Source organism: Octopus sinensis, linkage group LG10 (assembly GCF_006345805.1).
Source record: "Octopus sinensis linkage group LG10, ASM634580v1, whole genome shotgun sequence".
Lineage (NCBI taxonomy): Eukaryota > Metazoa > Mollusca > Cephalopoda > Octopoda > Octopodidae > Octopus > Octopus sinensis.
The window spans coordinates 57,558,472-57,577,832 of record NC_043006.1 but is presented as its reverse complement, the minus strand read 5'-3'; the positions used below and the strand labels follow the sequence as shown (position 1 = coordinate 57,577,832).

Below are 19,361 nucleotides of genomic sequence, written 5' to 3'. Positions count from 1 at the left end.
TCGTCTCTTTGTCTGAGCTGCAGTCGTGAATCAAGCGTAGACCGAAATAGGGCGCCTGGCACCTAAAGTGTTGTCAGGCGCCCACTGTTCTCTGTCAGTAGGGCAATGCGGTTAGTGAAAGTTCTACTTTGGCGTTCTACAGAGGGTTTATGGCCAGCAAGTGCGACGACGTTCTCGAGGAATTATTAAGGCAAGGTAATGGCAGAAGCGTTTGAGGATTCGACAGAATAGGGCGTCGACAAGAATTAACTAGTTGTTCTGTTCCAGAGAACTTTTGGGCTGGGGTACATGGATAATTTCCAGAAATCCCTGATCTTGCAGGGCTACTGAGGAGCATTGCCGGTTCTGGATAATCTTTACAGCCATGGAAGTATCGTCAGGTGATCTTACCCGAGATGCACGTAGAGCGATGAAACTGTTTTGCACATTCTCGTATAGTTCCCAAGCATTGCTGACCTGTGAGATTATGCCGAACACCGGCTGTCACCTGTAGGACGGATCTGGCTATAGGCTGAGTCCATTGTAAAGATCGTCCCGCCACCTTCCTTAGGCCGAGAAGAGCAAGCAATGTTTCCTTGCCTGGTGGCCTTTGCAAAAGAAGTTGTGTAATGGATCAGATTAAAAGGGCTAAAGATAGATACATTCCTCTTCATCCAAGCCCTCAACAACATTTTCAAGTTTTACTTGAAAAGGAAGGTGATGGTAGAGAGGGAAGTGCTACTTCCCAACCATTTTATTGAAAGGTGTGTGAATGTGACAAGAATGGTCCGAGTGAGCCTGTAGATTGAAAAAAAAATGATGTGGAGGGGGCACTTAACGTAGTGGTCAGGACGACCCTGGTTTTGTAGGGCCTCCACGAGCAGCCCTAGAAAGTCTCCCACTTTCGGAGAATTATTCCGGAGTGACCGGTTAAATTGTACGGAGTCTGGTTTGGTCCGAATCTCTAGGTGAAGAACCACTGAGACGGAGTAACGAGCAAGGTGGCCAATCTCACAAAGAAATGGGCCGAGAGAAAGCTGTCTCTGAAAGGTCGGACAGAGGTGGCGCTTGCACACATCATCACGAGCAGCCCTAGTAAGTCTCCCACTTTTGGAAAATTATTCATTGTTAAATTTAATTTTGCTACTGTTTGGACTTTTTACACACCTTTTATGTAACCCCACATTATATTGCCCTGCATCGTATAAAACATTATTTGATGAAAACTCACAGCTTATTATACTGGGTGTGATGGAAAGTGTCGGCTGTCCGTGACACTTGTTTACTGGTCATGCTTCAAGAACTCTGCAAAGAATTCTTAGGGTTCTATGCAATCCTAATTTTTGTAGGTGTTCTGTCTTTACTTCTGTACCAATCTTTTGGAGTCATGTTGGTAGTTGAGTGCTGATACTTCCAAATGCGCCAATTACTTTGCCTTTCATCCCCTTCTAGTCGATAAATTAAGTACCAGCTGAGTACTGGGTCGATGTAATCGACTATCCTCCTCCCCCAAATTTCAGGCCTTGTGTGGTAAGGATAATAATAATAATAATAATAATTATTATTATTATTATTATTATTATTATTATTATTATTATTATTAATTATCATTATCATTATTATTATTATTATTATTGTTATTGTTATTGTTATTATTATTATTATTATTATTATTATTATCATTATCATTATCATTATCATTATTATTATTATTATTATTATTATTATTATTGTTATTGTTATTATTATTATTATTATCATTATTAAAGGCGGTGAGTGGGCAGAAACGTTAGCACGCCAGGCGAAATGCTTAGCAGTATTTCGTCTGTTTTTACGCTCTGAGTTCAAATTCTGCCGAGGTCGACTTTGCCTTTCATCCTTTCGGGGTTGATTTAATTAAGTACCAGTTGCGTACTGGGATCGATCTAAGTGACTGGCCCCCCTCCCCAAAAATTTCGCGCCTTGTGCTTAGAGTAGAAAAGATTATTTTATTATTATTATTATTATTAAAAGCGGCGAGCTGGAAGAATCGATAGCACAGCGGACGAAATGCTTAGCGGTATTTTGTCTGTCCCTACGTTTTGAATTCAAATTCTGCTGAGGTTGACTATGCCTTTCATCCTTTCGGGGTCGATAAAATAAGTGCCAAATGAACACTGGGGCCGATGTAATCAACCAGTCCCCTCCCTCAAAATGGCTGCCCCTGTGGCAAAATTTTAAACCATTATTATTATTATCATTCAGTATACTTAGTTTTATCACGTGATTTCATTGCACTACCGAGCGCAGCTCTATGTGCCTTGGGTATGTAGTGTGGTTTGTTGTGGTGCTCTTATTGTTACTGTATTGAAAGTGTTTTGCGTAGGATGTGTACGGTGCCTAGTAGTGCTATTTTCTGTATGCTATATATATTTGTTAGTCCTGGTGTTTTAGTTATGTATTTGTCTGAATATTTTTTTATTACACCTAATGCGCCTATTATGATAGGAATTGTTTCTGTTTTTAGATTCCACATTCGAGTTACCTTTATTTCTAGGTCTTTGTATTTTGTAAGTTTCTACATTTCTTTTAAAGAAATGCTGTCATTCGTTGGTATTGTTATATCGATTAGAAAGCATTTTTTTTTTCTTGATGATTTCTGACAACTATATCTGTGTGTATTGGCATATCCCATAGTATGGTCGCTTTCTCATTTTCAGTTACCTTTTCTGACGTGTACCTATACCATCTTTTTACTGTTGTTACTCCATAGTGTTGGCATAGCTACCTGTGTATACAGGTCCCAAATCTGTCATGTCTGTGAATATACTCCTTCTTAGCCAGGACTGGGCAGCCAGAGACAATATGGTCTATTGTTTCTTGTCCATTTCCACATATTTTGCCGTTACTTGTTATGTTTCTTCTCATTATATGATTTTGGTAATTTCTGGTGGGCAGGCTTTGGTCTTGTGCTATAATTAAAAATCCTTTAGTCTCTGCTTTGAGTAATGAGCTTCTCAGCCATTGTTGGGATTTTGCTTTGTCTATTTCTTTTGCGTTTAGTTTAACCCAGTATTTGCCATGAAAGGGCTTTTCTTGCCATCGTTTGATCCGCTGCAGTTCCAGTTTTAGTTTGGATTTCAGTTGTTTACAGCTTTTGTTGTTTCTTCTTTTTCTTCATAGTTGTAAGGTAGTATGACTTTTTTGTATTTGTCAGCTTCCTTAAAGACTGAAAACAGTTTTTTTGTTTGTTTTGTTTGTGTTTTGTATCTCTTTGTATTAGTTTTCCTTGCTTCTGAAGTAGATATTTTTGTAGCCCTACGGTGATTATTTTGTAATAGATTTCTAGCTGTTTAACCATACGTTCTATATATAACCTTTCTATGTCAGATTTTGGACGGTGCATCCTAAATCCTGTCATTATTTTCCTTCTTTTCCTGTCTATTTTGATTAGTTCATTTAGTGTCCAGTTAAGGATATTGTAGCTGCAACTTATACCTGGGACGGCTAGAGTGTTGATATCTATTATCTTGTTTTTCGCAGTGAGCTCTGTTTTCAGTATTGAGTTAACTCATCTATAGTATTCTTTTATTATTTTCTCTTTCATTTGTCTGTGTTGTATCGTATCCAGTTCATTGATTCCTAAGTATTTGTATGTCTGGCTTTGGTCTAATTCCCTTATTTCATTTGCTTTATCGAGTGAGATGTTTCTACTCTTAACTAGTTTTCCTCTTTTCAAGATTGCTTTGGCACATTTTTTTAAGCCATATTTCATTACTGCCCCTATGGAAAAAATTGAAGCCATTATCATAATTGTAGTAGTAGTAGTAGTAGTAGTAGTAGTAGTAGTAGTAGTTGGTAGCTGCTTTTGTTGTTGCTTCGTTCATTCATTTCTGTTTATTTACTTAATATTTTCCAACCAAATGATATATAGTTTTGTAGTTATTTTTTGGTTTTCGTTTGATGTTTATGCCTTTGTAATTAATGTAGGTATAAAAATAGTTGGCGGATTACCGATTCTCAATATTTGATTGGTGAATCTTATCTAAAACACGATAATAAGATGGCTTGATATAAGTCAGTTGATTGTTTATGGTTAATAAGAATATCAGAGAAGGGCGGAAATATGCAGGTAGTTTTAGATTAGAAAATGACAGCTGTTTATTTTTTGTTGATATATTTTCTCTCTCTCTCTCTCTCTCTCTCTCTCTCTCTCTCTCTCTCATCTCTCTCCATCTCTCTCTCTCTCTCTCCCTCAACATATCAACCTTGATTTTTGTGATTATTCATATATATATATATATAATATATATATATATATATATATTCACGCACACACACACTCAAGCCCACACACCTACTAGATGAGTGCAGGCTTATCCACACCTACTAACATATGTGATGCACGCATTATTTCACATCGCCACAAACCCCAAAAGCTTAAACAAAAGCGCTTTGTCACTTCGTTAGACTTCAGCTTACATTCTGGAAAGGGGAAAATAATTAAACCCCTGAGAAATGTACATACATACATACATACATACATACATACATACATACATACATACATACATATATACATATATGCATGTATATATCTGTGTACGTATGTTTGTCTATATTTGTGTGTATATCTTTGTCTCTGTGGAACAGATATAGAATAATATGAGAGTTAACCACCTATTCGCACCTGTTTTTTGTTTTCTTTTTTAAAGTTAAGATCGTGTTAAATATCCGGTTAAGGAAAGAAATCTATGTCGTATTAAAGACCTGTTGACGTCAAACATACACCTATATCATATAACATGGGCCTTCTTTCGTTGCAATTTGAAGTTTAATGTAACAAATGAGTGTAAGAAATACGTGCGCAACGAATTACAATATGAGAAGCAGTTGTTTACTCTTGGTAGTATGCTTCACTTAAATAAAAAGTGATAGTCTGGTCTCATTCCACAGGACACAGACACAATGGCTTCATGTATCATGGAAACAATTCGTACCTCATTCTTTCTAGACTAAGATAACGCGCATTTCTACCCTCTTGAAATGCTGCAAATATTAAACCGCAAATCCACCAATGATATCTGCTGATATGGCTGTATTCGTAACATAGAGAAAAAAAAAACTTGCATCCCAAATATTTGCCTTCTTCTTCATCATCATCGTCGTCGTCGTTTAACGTCCGCTTTCCATGCTGGCATAGGTTGGACGGTTTGACTGAAAATTGGTAGGCTGGGTGTGGGTTGCACTAGTTTCCAATCTGATTTGGCAAGGTTTCTACGGCTGGATGCCCTTCCTAACGCCAATCTTGTTTGCAAAATACTTCAACTTCTTTACAAATCTCAAACGAAGCCCACAATGAAATTAAAATACTACCGCCCTATCCGAGACGTTGCTTTTGCTACGTAGAAAACGTCTTAAACCGCATCCAAGAGGGAAATGGCTGATTGCAACGACTTACCAACAAACACAAATCTTTATCCTACACACGTGCCGTCTCCTCACTATTCTTCTTCTACTGCTACTACAACGACTACTACAACGGCCTCCGTGAGTAGGAGTTAGTTGCATATCATTCTTCTATCGTTACCCATTCTATATCTCTACCTTGACTTCACAGTAGTGACAGTAGCAGGAACCCTAACACTATGCCAGTGGAACCCATATCCTAACAAGACCTTAATATCGTGACAGTGGATCCTGTAATTAATAGGACTCTAATATTGGTTTCAAGTTTTGGCACAGGGGAAAGTTGATTACAATGACCCCAAAAGGATCATGCGTAATACGATATTTGCCCTTAGGTAGCAACTGTTATTTTCCATTTGTTTACTCTAAGAAAGTATGTAAAATGGCTAATATCTTTTTTTGTTACGTTTATTTAACCCTGAAAGAATCCCTCTCAACACATACCTATGATGCTCCCCCACTATTCCTGATCAGAGATGCACATATGGCTCATGATCAGAGATGCACATATTGTCAGCCACTAAGGGACATGCTCAAGTGATTACGGTCAAGCAAATGACAAGCAAATCTCTGGTATTGAGCAGAATATTTGCTATAATATTTCTGCTTCAGCAACTCAGCGCTGAATCTGTCTGAAATGTAATGGAAAATAGGTCAATTTCAAAACATCGCTATCCAAATCACAAAAGCTAAGTATGAAGAGAATAGTGGTCATTTCCTTTGATTTCTAGTTAGGAACAAGTAACAAATAACACATACTGGCCAAAGTCAAAAAAAAAATTAAAATTTTGTTATACAGTGGGATAACTTATACTGCCAACTATAGCCTAATAGGACCCTAATATTGTGAAAGTAGCGAGTATATTTTAAAGAATCCTAATACTGCAATAATGACAACCATTCCTTAATAGGAATCTGATACTGGTTTCAGTGAAGGCGCATAGCTCAGTGGTTAGAGCATCGAGCTTACGATCGTGAGGTTGTGAGTTCGATTCACGGACCGGGCTGCGTGTTGTGTTCTTGAGCAAGACACTTTATTTCACGTTGTTCCAGTTAACTCAGCTGTAGAAATGAGTTGCGACATCACTGGTGCCAAGCTGTATCGACCTTTGCCTTCCCCTTGGATAACATCAGTGGTGTGGAGAGGGGAGGCTGATATGCATGGGCGACTGCTGGCCTTCCATAAACAACCTTGCCCGGACTTGTACCTCGGAGAGTAACTTTCTAGGTGCAATCCTATGGTCATTCAAATTTTGGTACAAGACCAGTAATTTCGAGGAGTAGATAAGTCGTTTACACCGATTCTAGTGCTCAACTGGTACTTATTTTATCAATCCCGAAAGAATGAAAGGCAATTTGAACTCACAACGTTGAGACGGAAGAAATACTTTGCAGCATTTTACCAATGATTCTGCCAGCTCTCCGTCATGAACAGGTCCCCAATATTGATTTTAAATTTTGATACATAGCCAGAAATTTCTGGTGGGGTGGGCGGATAAGTCGATTATATCGACCCCATTGCTCAACTGGTTCCTATTTTATCAATCCCGAAAAATGAAAGACTAAGTCGACCTCGGCGGAATTTGAACAGGACCCCAATATTGAACAGTAACAATTGTTTTAACAGAACAAATTTAATGGATACCGTATGTCATAAGAATAGACTTTTCGCTTCATATTTCTTATATAAAAATATACTACTATAGATATGCTGTACCACGATGTTTAGTTCTGTTATAACTCGTATATTGTACCACAGAGAACAGTTAGTATTATAAGAGATCCGTTCTATCATAAGGTACAATTCTGTTATATCTCTACCATAGTATACGTTTCAATTATAACAGATACTTCTACCACAATGTACAGTTGTGTCATAAAAGGTATCTTCTGTCATAGTAAACTTTGGGATTATTGCAACATATAGCTTCTACCACAGCCATACTGTACAAGCTCAATCATAACAAGCACTTCTGCTACAATATATATCTGGATTATCCTATGTACTTCTACAACTGTACAACTGTATACAGCTGTATTATCGCAAGTACATTGTACCACGGCAGTGGTGTAGGTAGAGTGAGTACCGCCCAGGGCGACCCTTCAGTTTGCCACCCACAAAAAATACATATTGCACAGTGACAATATCGATTGTTGCAATTAACAGTGAGTACTGTCCGTGTCCCGACTTGATCTCATTACAGCCTATACAGGCTTATAGCCCACAACAGACCCAAAAGTGACGGCGCCCTCATAAAAGTGCCGCCCGGAGCGGACCGCCCTTTCCACCCCCTTTAGTTACGCTAGTGTACCACGCTGTGCAATTCTACTGCACTACAAACCTTACCATTATGAACCTTTAGCAGAAGCGACTCTGTTATAAATATTAGGGCTCTTTTCTCTACTTCCTTTCATCGGTTTCGGATGCCCTACATAATTCATATTAAGTGCTAGTTTTTCTCTTCTGGCTAAGGCATAAAAAAATGAAAGTTTACCTGCACACACAGGTCCTGTGTGTATTCCTATGCGTACTTGCAGCTGCCTGTCTGGCATGTGGTGGATTCGGAATGTTAAGATGGAACTGACAATATTTAATGACATGTCTGCAATCTGGCCTGCGTGTAAATCTCCATTGCGGTGAGGAAGGCCACTTGCTACCATGTATGCATCGCCAATAGTTTCTACCTGAATTTTGAACACATGAATACACGGTAACTAAAACAGTGTTAAATCAAATAGAATTGAAGATGCGAAATAATAGAGATGAAAGAGTGAGGGGGAGGAGAGAACGAGAGAAAGAGAGAGAACATTGGAAGAGCAGGAGATGGCGAGAGGGGTGGAGACTGCGAGAGGGGATGAGACAGCGAGGGAAGGAGACAGCGAGGGGAGGAGACAGCGATGGGAGAAGACAACGAGAGGAGAAGATAACGTGGGGAGAAGGCAGTGAGGGGGGAGGAGACAGCGAGGAGAGAAGACAACGAGAGATGAGGAAACAGCAAGAGGGGAGGAGATCGCAAAAGAGAAGACAGTTAGAGGCGGGAAGACATCAAGAGGGAAGGGGACATCGAAAGGGGAAGAGATAGCAAAAGAGAAGGCAGGGAGAGGGGAGGAGACAGCAAAAGAGAAGAAGGAAGTAGGAAAGAGTATGAGAGCGGGAGAAGAGTTACAAAAGAGTGGATGAGAGGTGGATAAAGCACGAGAGAGAAAAATGTGAAGAAAAGAAATGTAACAGTGATAGCAGAGAGAGGAGTAAAGAGGAAGAAAACAAAAGAGGGATGTTAAAAATAAAGGTAAAGGGATAACATATAGAAGAGAAGAAGTGGGAGGAGAGCAAAATGAAATAAAGAAGGAAGCAGAAGAGGGAGAGGAAGAGTAGAGAAAAGAAAGAATGGGAAGAAAGGGAAAAGGAGCCAGCGAGAAGGGAGACACTGTGAGAGGGAAAGACATTGCGAAGTGGGTGGGGAGAAAAGAGGAAAGAATAAAAAAAGAAAAGATGAAATGAGAGGACTACAAAGAAAAAAATGAGAGAGAGAGAGAGAAGAGAAAAGAGAGGAAGCGGAAAGAGAAGAAAGAATAGATAGGAAGTGGGGTGGGAAATGAGAGAAGAGGAAAGAACGGAAATTTCTTTATTAACAAAATTCAGACATACATGAAAAATACATTTTAAATATTTTAACTAATATTTGTTTTAATAAATGACTAGCAGTATCGCCCGGCGTTGCTCGGTTTTGTAAGGGAAATAACTATATAAGCATTTTTAGAGAGTTATAGCCAAAAAATAGGAAAAAAATGCATTAAAAATGGAAAACAAATGATGGTAATTTTTTTTTAAATCGTTGACTCATCGTAGACATTTTTAGAGAGTTATTTCCCTTATATAATAGCGAAAAATGCATTAAAATGGAAAAAATGATGGTAAATTTTTTTTTTAATCGTAGACTTATCGTAGACGCGCGCTAATACCCAGAAGGGCTCGATATGAATCATGACTATAATATACCCGGTTTTGGTTAAACTGCACCGCAAAATGTGGGAGTAGTTCGGAATCTAAATCGTAGGAGACAGACACACAACTTGACTTATATATATAAAGATTTATACACATTTTCGCATGTATTTTATTTGATTTTTCCAGTCCAGTATTGGTTTTTAGCTGTGTGCTTTTCTTAAATTTTATGCTAAGACCAACGCAAAGTCGGATAAACTGTCTGAAGTTGAGGTTTGACTACGTAAAGTAAAAAAAAAAAAAGACGTAACTCGAAACAACTTAAGGTTTGCCTGTATAATATTTATTGGCTTAGTCAAAGGGAAGAAAAAGGGACAGTCCCTACCTGCGACCATCACAGAGTGTCCCAAAATACTTGGATTGTTACAATTAGTGTTTTGTCGGAATAAATGTGAGTTGATGGTGTAACTGATGGAGCTTAAATGAAAAGGAATTTTCAAAGGCTTGGCGTCTTGAATAAGACGGATTGGTTGGTTAAGGTGGTTAGTGTGGAGCATGGTAGAGGGATGGGATGGTGAGATTGAGCGTGGGTGGTAAGAGGAGGAGAGATGGATAATGATGATGATGAGGAGGATGGGGATGATGATGATGATGATAATGATGATGGTGGTGGTGGTGGTGGTGGTGGTGGTGGTGATGATGATGATGGCGATGACGATGATGATGATGATGATGATGATGATGATGATGACGACAATGTTGATGATAACGATGTTGATGATGATGATAAGGAGGAGGATGATGGGAATGATGAGAATGATGATGACGACGACGACGACGACGACGATGATTGATGACAGCGATGACAATGATGAAGATGATGATTATGACAATGACCACGACGATGATGAAGATGATGCTGATGATGATGATGATGATGATGATGATAATAATGGTGGACCCTCTCCTTATGTTACTATCTTGACGTTTCATTTATTCCATTAACTGAACCACCTACGACTCGCCATCCCACTCGTCTCTTTACCTGACAACATCCATGGTGCGCTCAACCACTCACCGTTTCCCCGCACTAAACCACTATTCCCCAATCTCTCAATTCCAGATCATCGCCATTCTGGATTCTCCCCCCATGTCTTTCCTACAAGTAATAACGTGAAAATAGTTTTAATGAAACCTTAACGATGTCAATCTTATCAATCTACAAGGGTTATGGTTTCTCGTCACAAGTAGAAAAAAATATGAGAAACGAATCATATTTTCGTTAGAAATGTTTATTAGACGAAAGCTGAGAGTAAACTATAATGGTAATAACGAACGTAATTATTTTTATATTGCTTTAAGCCAGCAACACATGATAGAGTTGAAGGAGTTGGCGCCATCGTGACACACACACACGAGACGTATTTTGGGCATTTTGAAGTGTCTTAATGTTGAAGAAGAAGAAGAAGAAGAAGAAGAAGAAGAAGAAGAGAAGAAGAAGAAGAAGAAGAAGAAGAAGAAGAAGGAAAAGAAGAAGAAAAAGAAAGAAGAAAAGAAGAAGAAGAGAGAAGAAAGAAGAAGAAGAGAAAAAGAAGAGGAAGAAGAAGAAAAAGAAAAAGAAGAAAAAAAGAAGAAGAAGAAGAAGAAAAAGAAAAGAGAAAGAAGAAGAAGAAGAAGAGAAGAAGAAGAAGAAGAAGAAGAAGAAGAAAAAGAAGAAGAAGAAGAAAGAAGAAGAAGAAGAAGAAGAAGAAGAAGAAGAAAGAAGAAGAAGAATCAAACCCATTACTGGCTGGTACTTTGTGTATCGATCCCGAAGGGATGAAAAACAAAACCGGACCTTGATGGAGTTTGAACTAATAGAGCCGCAACGAATCCAGTCATACATTCTCTCCGGACCCAGAGACTCTAACAATTCATCCCCATATTGAAATATTAACAGTTACGCGACTTATTGAAAAAGAAAAATATTTGTAGCATGGCCGCAGTCTAATGACGAAAGCAAGTAAAAGTAGATATTTATCAATGTATTTGATTCATATGGGGTGGCTTTGGATTAAAGAGGACATACCGATAATTTACTGTTACTGGAAGGCGGCGAGCTGGCAGAAACGTTAGTACGCCGGGTGAAATGCTTAGCGGTATTTCGTCTGCCGTTACGTTCTGAGTTCAAATTCCGCCGAGGTCGACTTTGCCTTCCATCCTTTCGGGGTCAATTAAATATACCAGTTACGCACTAGGGTCAGTATAATCGACTTAATCCGTTTGTCTGTCCATGTTTGCCCCCTCTGCGTGTAGCCCCTTGTGGGCAGTAAAGAGATAAGAAACGTTAGCACGCCGGGCGAAATGCATAGCGGTATTTTGTCTGTCTTTACGTTCTGAGTTGAAATTCTGCCGAGGTCGACTTTGCCTTTCATCCTATCGGGGTTGATAAATTAAGTACTTGTTGTGTACTAGGATCGATCTTATTGACTTGGCCCCTCACAAAATATTTGGGACCTAGTGCCAAGTGTAGAAAAGAATTTGCTGTTACTGAGAGGCAAGCTAGCTCTTGATGGAGCAGGATGGATTAACTAGGTGAAGTGCTGTAATACTGAAAGACTAGAAACCTGCTGAGACTCCAGAACATCACTGATGATGCATCTTAGAGCAACCGTGAGATATATCTTGGAACTAAAATATATATTTAATTTCTTCATGCCTCCCTAATTGTTTTCTTCCAACAGGCGTAACCTTAAAAGTCTTCTTCAAGATGAACAGTATGCATATCAATCGTACAAATGTCGAAGTTCCTGTGAAAGACAGAAGTACTGTCGCTTCTTCCCGATTAAATAATTGTTTCAGATGTTGACACAAGACCTACAACTTTAAAGAGGAGGGCCAGACGATCATATTGAGTAAGTACCAATACTCAATTGGTACTTACTTTAACGACACCAACATGATGAAAGGCAAAGTCAACCTAGGTGGCATTTAAACTCAGTACGTTAAGCCGGGAAAATGTCACTTAAACGCCTTGTCCGGAGTGCAAAAGATTATCCCGGTGCGCCGCTTTTCATAAGAATTCTTTGAAATATAAACACAAGATCTGAAATTTGAGGAGAGGTGGCTGATCGATAATATTAGCCCCAGTACTTGAGCAATAATTATTTTATCGACCTCGAGAGGATGAAAAGCAAAGTTAAAACATCAACGGATTTTGATTTTAAAACGTAAAGAGCCGGAGGAAAATACAGCAAAGCAATTTATCCGACGCCCTAATGATTCTGCCAGCTTGTCACTGTGCTTTTCCTGCATGCGAGTTGAATTTTCAGATCAAAATTTACAGCTAAAGAAGGAAGGTCTACTTGTACACCATTTTGACTTTGAAGGACCAAAAATTCCTCGTAGAATGCAACAGGATTTGGAAGGATAGTAACAATGTATGTATATGTTTACACGACAATTTGAATGCCCGAAAATACAACAATAAAAATTAGTGTTCAAATATTTTTCAAATTTCACTCTTTCATAATTGATCAAATATTGCTTTCTTTAACAAAATAATAACCTTAGGCGCAGGCATGGCTGTGTGGTTAAGAAGCTCGTTTTGAAACCTTCTGGTTTCGAGTACAGTTCCACTTCGTGGTACTTTGGGCAATAACCTTTCACTATAGCCTCGGGTCGACCAATTCCTTGTGAGTTACTTCGGTAGATGGAAACTGTGTGGAAGCCCGTCGTATATAATTTTGTGTGTGTGTTTATGTTTGTCCATCATCAACGCTTGACAACCGGTGTTGCTTTGTTTACATCTCCTGTAAAGTTATCAGTTCGGCAAAAGAGAACCAAAAGGAAAGTATCAGAGAAAAAAAAATGTATGGGTTCGATTTATTCGACTAAAACCTTTCGAACTGGTGCTGAAGCATGGCCGCAGCCTAATGACAGGTAAACGATAAAAGATGAATAAAAGAAGTAAAAATTTAAGAATCGTACCTTATAAACATCATGTTGGGCAATGACGTCATCAAAGAGAGTATAGAGTTCGTTTAATAGGTCCACGACTTGCATGGGTGTACTGAGAGCAGACAAAGTAGTGAAACCAACGATGTCAGAGAAAAATATGGTCACTGATTCGAATACTTCAGGATAGACAGTTTCGCCGACTTTCAGCCTTTCGGCCACTGACCTGCAAAAGAAAGTTTCGTAATATTTACTTGATGTATTTTCCATAATAACCGAGATGCTTTTTGCAATTTGAAGACACGGCATACAGGGTGCAGCATATACATTTATCCATTTTTTAAACATAATAAATCATACACTTCAGTTAAGAAAAGATTTAATCTTTTCTACGGTGAAAACAAAAAGTGGCCGTTAGGAACTGTAAATATATGTTTAGTTTTTAACATGCATCTCGCGGAAGCTCTGAGATGTATCGTCAGTGATGTTTCTTGGGTCTCATGCAGTTTCGAGTCCCTCATCATCAGACCCACTCACCCAGTTGACCCAGGCAGCGTTGATCAAGTCTCAGCTTGCTTTCCGGTAGCAGCAAACCACTGGTCTGCCCTCTTTATCCAAAGACACTTTTACTATTTTACTTGTTTCAGTCATGTGACTGTGGCCATGCTGGAGCACCGCCTTTAGTCGAGCAAATCGACCCCAAGACTTATTCTTTGTAAGCCCAGGACTTATTCTATCGGGCTCTTTTGCCGAACCGCTAAGTTACGGGGACGTAAACACACCAGCATCGGTTGTCAAGCGATGTTATGAAGACAAACACAAACACACAAACATATACACACATACATATATATATGACGGGCTTCTTTCAGTTTCCGTCTACCAAATCCACTCACAAGGCTTTGGTCGGCCCGAGGCTATAGTAGAAGACACTTGCCCAAGGTGCCACGCAGTGGGACTGAATCCGGAACCATGTGGTTGGTAAGCAAGCTAATTACCACACAGCCACTCCTGCGCCTATGTAAAATATTGTCAATAAATATAACAATCAACGTGTAAATTTTCATTAACCAAAATCTAAAACGTTTCTATTTTTATTATAAAATGAAGAATGGGTAAATATATATGCAGTACTCGCAAAACTGGGTATTTCACATGTAAGTGAGAGATGTTTACCGATTTAACGCTTTTAATGCGGAAATCAAATATATCCATCAAAATTCAATTACCTCTAGCTACGGAAAGCATTTTTATATCCCAATATATCTTCTGTTGAGGAAAATATTAAGTCTATTTTTTCTTTCTTAATAGGTATTTAACGACCATGAAGTCTAATTTTATTTTGCAGATAAAGGTTTAAAGAAAAAAGACTTCATATTTATCTGAGGAACCGTTACCAATATGAAAACAAAGCTTCTTACATTTAACTGCGGGCTCTTTGCCCGCTAGTAAGTGACTTTTAGTTTCAAAATTGTACTAAAGGATTTTTACCAGTGTGAAAACATATAAACACTATCCAGCAAAGAAGCTTCTATGAGGTCGTTTGAGAAATAACAGCGAAATCTCCCTCAAATCACATATGATCGTTAAAAAGTATGAAACTTGGATAACATAGTTCTTGATGTAGTAATCGATCTAAGGTCATGAGACTGATAACTGGGACGTATTTGACTGTATTTCCGCTGGATTAGGAATGACTCGAGACAAAATGATGCTCAGAGATGAAAAGAAAAAGTTGTTTAAGCAATGAAGAAAATACATCTGCCTGGCTGATTGGTTGACATAATTAGCAATACTTATTTGCAAAGCTTTCTTTTTTATTAAAAGAGTTGTAACTCCACCTCTGTAAAAAAAAAGAAAAGTAATTTTTTTATCGTAGCATGATGAAGTATTCCGGCCGTTTTTAGAAATAAGTGAGAGGTGCTAAATAACCAAATGAAAGACCAATCGTTCGTAATGTTTCACCGTTGTGATACATTCTTATACACATATACATATACATACACACACAAACACATATATACATTTACGACGGGTTTCTGCACAATTTCCGTCTACCAAATTCATTTAGAACGCTGTGGTCGGTCTGGGGCAAAAGTAAAAGACACTTGAACAAGGTGACACTGAATCCGAACCTATGTGGTTGGAAACCAAACTTCTCACCGAATAGCCAGCGAGTTCAGTTTTGATGTTGTTACACATGACAAATCAACGAGCGGACCGCTACTTGGTTACTTGATCTGCTCGAAATAACAGTCAAATCAAATTTTTTCTTCAAAATCAACCATATCGTCTTAAAAACTGAAGGACACGTTCGATAATGTTGAACCTTATTGAAAGTGGTATTTTCAAAACGAAAGAAATGGTGTGGAAGTCCAATTGTTTCAAATATTAATGTCACGCAGATTCGGCCTGATTCTGTGGAATATTCAGCCACTTACAATACATACATACATACATACATACATACATACTACATACATACATACATACAAAAATACCCTGTTGTTGATGTTGTAACTCCAATGAAAGAGCCTTGGATCTTGGTTAGAAACCGGTTCTTTCTCTATTGACAAAAAATCTTGAAATAAACTGAATAATGACATACATACATATCTGTAGAAATAACCTTAACAAATTACATACATACATGTGTGTATGTGTATATACGAATGTGCGTGTGTTTGGAATGAACGCTCGTGTGAGAGATCTTTTAGTCTTAATTGTCGTTTCGTTCCCTGACACAATAATTTGAACAATAATGAAACAAACGAAATAAAATAAAACTTGCAACAAGCAGCGCCACCAATGACAGCGAAAGAAATTACAGCGTCTACAACAACATGAATTCAGCGATGTAATAATCCTGTCACCTTGGCAACAGTTGGTATAATAGGCGATCTGTCTTTTTCTTTTCCTCTAGTAAAGCTTGTGTTCTTTGTTCCACCAAATCTTCTAAGTTGATGGCGTATCTTTCCATCCTCTTTAAAATAATATCCATAATATTTCCGACTCTGAAAGTTCAGAAATAATAATAATAATAATAATTTGGAACGAAAGAGTAAGAATAGTTATAAAAAAAAGTGAAACGAACTTTTAAAGGTTTTATTAAGAGAAATGGACATAGCACAGTGCTTCAATTTCCCTAGAAGTGCTTCCCAGGTGACGATATTGATTTGGTTGATGTTTAGCTTGGACATCTGTATGTTGACCTCTGCATGAACGAACAAAATAAGGAAACTGGGCGAGTGGAAATTCCAGAAAACTGGGGTTCTGATGATATATACACTGCTTTGGTAAAATTATTAAATACTAATTAATTAATTAATTTTACCCTTTATTATTATTGATATATTGATACATATATATATATATTATATATATATATATATGTGTGTGTGTGTGTGTGTGTGTGTGTGTGTGTGGTGTGTGTGTGTGTGTGTGTGGATGTGCAATGGCCCAGTGGTTTGGGCAGCGGACTCGCGTGCGGAGGATTGCGGTTTCGATTCCCAGACCGGGCGCTGTGTGTGTTTATTGAGCGAAAACACCTAAAAGATCCACGAGGCTCCGGCAGGGGGTGGTGGTGACCCCTGTTGTACTCTTTCGCCACAACTTTCTCTCGCTCTCTCTTCTTGTTTCTTGAGTAACGCTGCGAGAGACTGGCGTCCCGTCCAGCTGGGGGGAACACATGCGCCACAGAAACCGGGAAACCAGGCCCATGATCCTGGCCATGCTTGAAAAGGGCGACGTTTTATCGTTATATATATATATATATATATATATATATATATATATTATATATATAATATATATATATTTATACATACATACATACACACACACACACATACATACATATATATATATATATATATATATATCCAAATACACACACACATAAATATATATAACCAAATCGAGTAAATTCTAAGCTACATATGTTTCTTAAGTAGCTGGCCCTCTGATGTAACAATTACAGGAGGACAGAGAGGGTGAAAAAGAGAGAGGGAAAGAGCGAGACTGAGAGTGAGGGAGAAAGAAAGAAAGAGAGAGAGAGAGAGAGAGAGAGAGAGAGTTACGCTGCTCCTGTATTGGGGTTAGATTTAAATCATCTTACGTGTCCTTGTTGTGGTTCCTCAGGTATGTCTTAATGCCATTGAAATCAGGCCTTTGATTGGGGTTCTCAGCCCAACACATCTCCATTAGATTCGTTATTGAAGGTTCAACATCAGTATCACGGAACCGTAGTGGCCGAAATGGTACTGATTCACCATTGCGTACTCGACCAACAATATCTAAATATAACCAACACAAAAAAAAAAAAACAGCATTAATATTGATTTCAAATTTTGGCACAAGGTCAGCAATTCGGCGTGGATGGGGTAAGTGATTACATCGACTCCAACGTTCAACTTGTACTTATTTTACCAATTCCGAAAGGATGAAAGGCAAAAAAAAAAAAAAAAAAACCACGGCGGAATTTGAACTCAGAACATAAAGACAGACAAAATGCCGATAAGCACCTTACTCGGTGTGCTAGCGATTCTGCTAGTTTTTCATCTTTCGGATTCACATCAGCATTAACAATAAAAACAGGATTAACAGAATCAATGCAGATCCGGGAAAATGCTTTGCAGAGTTTATACCAGCTATTTACATTCTGAGTTCAAATCCTGCCATGATCAACTTTGTTCATTGTTCATAAAATTAAGTATCAGTCAAGTACTGAGGTCGACTGACCTCCTCCCCTCAAAATTGTTATCCTTATGTCTATGTTTGAAACAATATTAAGGACTATGAGTCAATATTTCCTTTCCTGGAGGCGGCGAGCTGGCAGAAACGTTAGCGCGCTGGACGAAATGCTTAGCGGTGTTTCGTCTGCCGCTACGTTCTGAGTTCAAATTCCGCCGAGGCCGACTTTGTCCTTCATCCTTTCAGGGTCGATAAATAAAGTACCAGTTACGCACTGGGGTCGATATAATCGACTTAATCCGTTTGTCTGTCCTTGTTTGTCCCCTCTGTGTGTAGCCCCTTGTGAGCAGTAAAGAAATAAGAAATGTTAGCACGTGAAATGCTTAGCGATATTTCGTCTGTCTTTACGTTCTGAGTTCAAATTCCGCCGAGGTTGTCTTTGCCTTTCATCCTTTCGGGGTCGATAAATTAAGTACCAGTTGCGTACTTGGGTCGATCTAATCGACTGGCCCCTCCCCAAAAGTGTTGGGCCTTGTACCTAGAGTAGAAAAGAATATATCTTTCCTTGTAAACAATTTCATTAATCTAACCAATCTTTAAATGTTTGCTGTAAGCCTTGTCGTTAATCTAATCAAATTTTGATGTTTAGTTTGCCGTAAGCACTGGTATTTGAACCAAAACTACGAACAGAAAAATCTGAAATTTCATTGGACATTATCCTAAAGGCTGGATTAAACATCACTGAGTTCCATACCTTTTGGAATCATCCTCTCGACAGGAAATGGTCCGTGGCGGAATGCGATCTCATGTAAGATTATGCCAAAGCTATAGACGTCTCCTTCTTGTGTACCACGGGACGGAGGTTCGTGCATGCGGAGTATCTCTGGAGCAGTCCACAACAATGCTGAAATACAACAAATATAATATTATCAGTTCATACAAAATAATGTGTAGTAGATGGTTGGTATAAATAATCGAATCCTCTTATGTATGACTAATGCTTATCTTATCGACCTGAAGACGAGTTGAAACTTAATTGACGCCATTGGGATTTTAACTCAGAGAAGAAAAGCACTTAACTTAATTTTGCCTTACAGATACAACTCTTCACTGGATAATAATAATAATAATAATAATAATAATAATAATAATAATAATATAATAATAATAATAATAATAATAATAATAATATATAATAATAATTGGTATAAAAGATGGGCTACAGCAAATCTGCTCAATACCACAGATTTGCTTGTCAGTTGTTTGGCCTTAACCAGTTGAGCATGTCCCTTAGTGGCTGACGATATGTGCATCTCTGATCACGAGCAGAAGTAGTGGGGGAGCATCATGGCCATGTGTT

General features: G+C 38.4%; 1 protein-coding gene across 1 annotated transcript in view; it reads right to left on the bottom strand.

Moving 5' to 3' along the window:
- Window positions 1-19,361, bottom strand: part of LOC115216228 (atrial natriuretic peptide receptor 1-like) — a 78,828-nt gene that overhangs the window by 15,828 nt on the left and 43,639 nt on the right. Inside the window, exons 14-18 of the mRNA XM_036506956.1 lie at window positions 18,756-18,905; window positions 17,427-17,604; window positions 16,183-16,323; window positions 13,343-13,535; window positions 7,923-8,112 (exon numbers count right to left, since the gene is read on the bottom strand). Of these exons, the coding sequence (XP_036362849.1) occupies window positions 7,923-8,112; window positions 13,343-13,535; window positions 16,183-16,323; window positions 17,427-17,604; window positions 18,756-18,905 (852 nt within the window). The remainder of the gene's footprint in view (window positions 1-7,922; window positions 8,113-13,342; window positions 13,536-16,182; window positions 16,324-17,426; window positions 17,605-18,755; window positions 18,906-19,361) is intronic.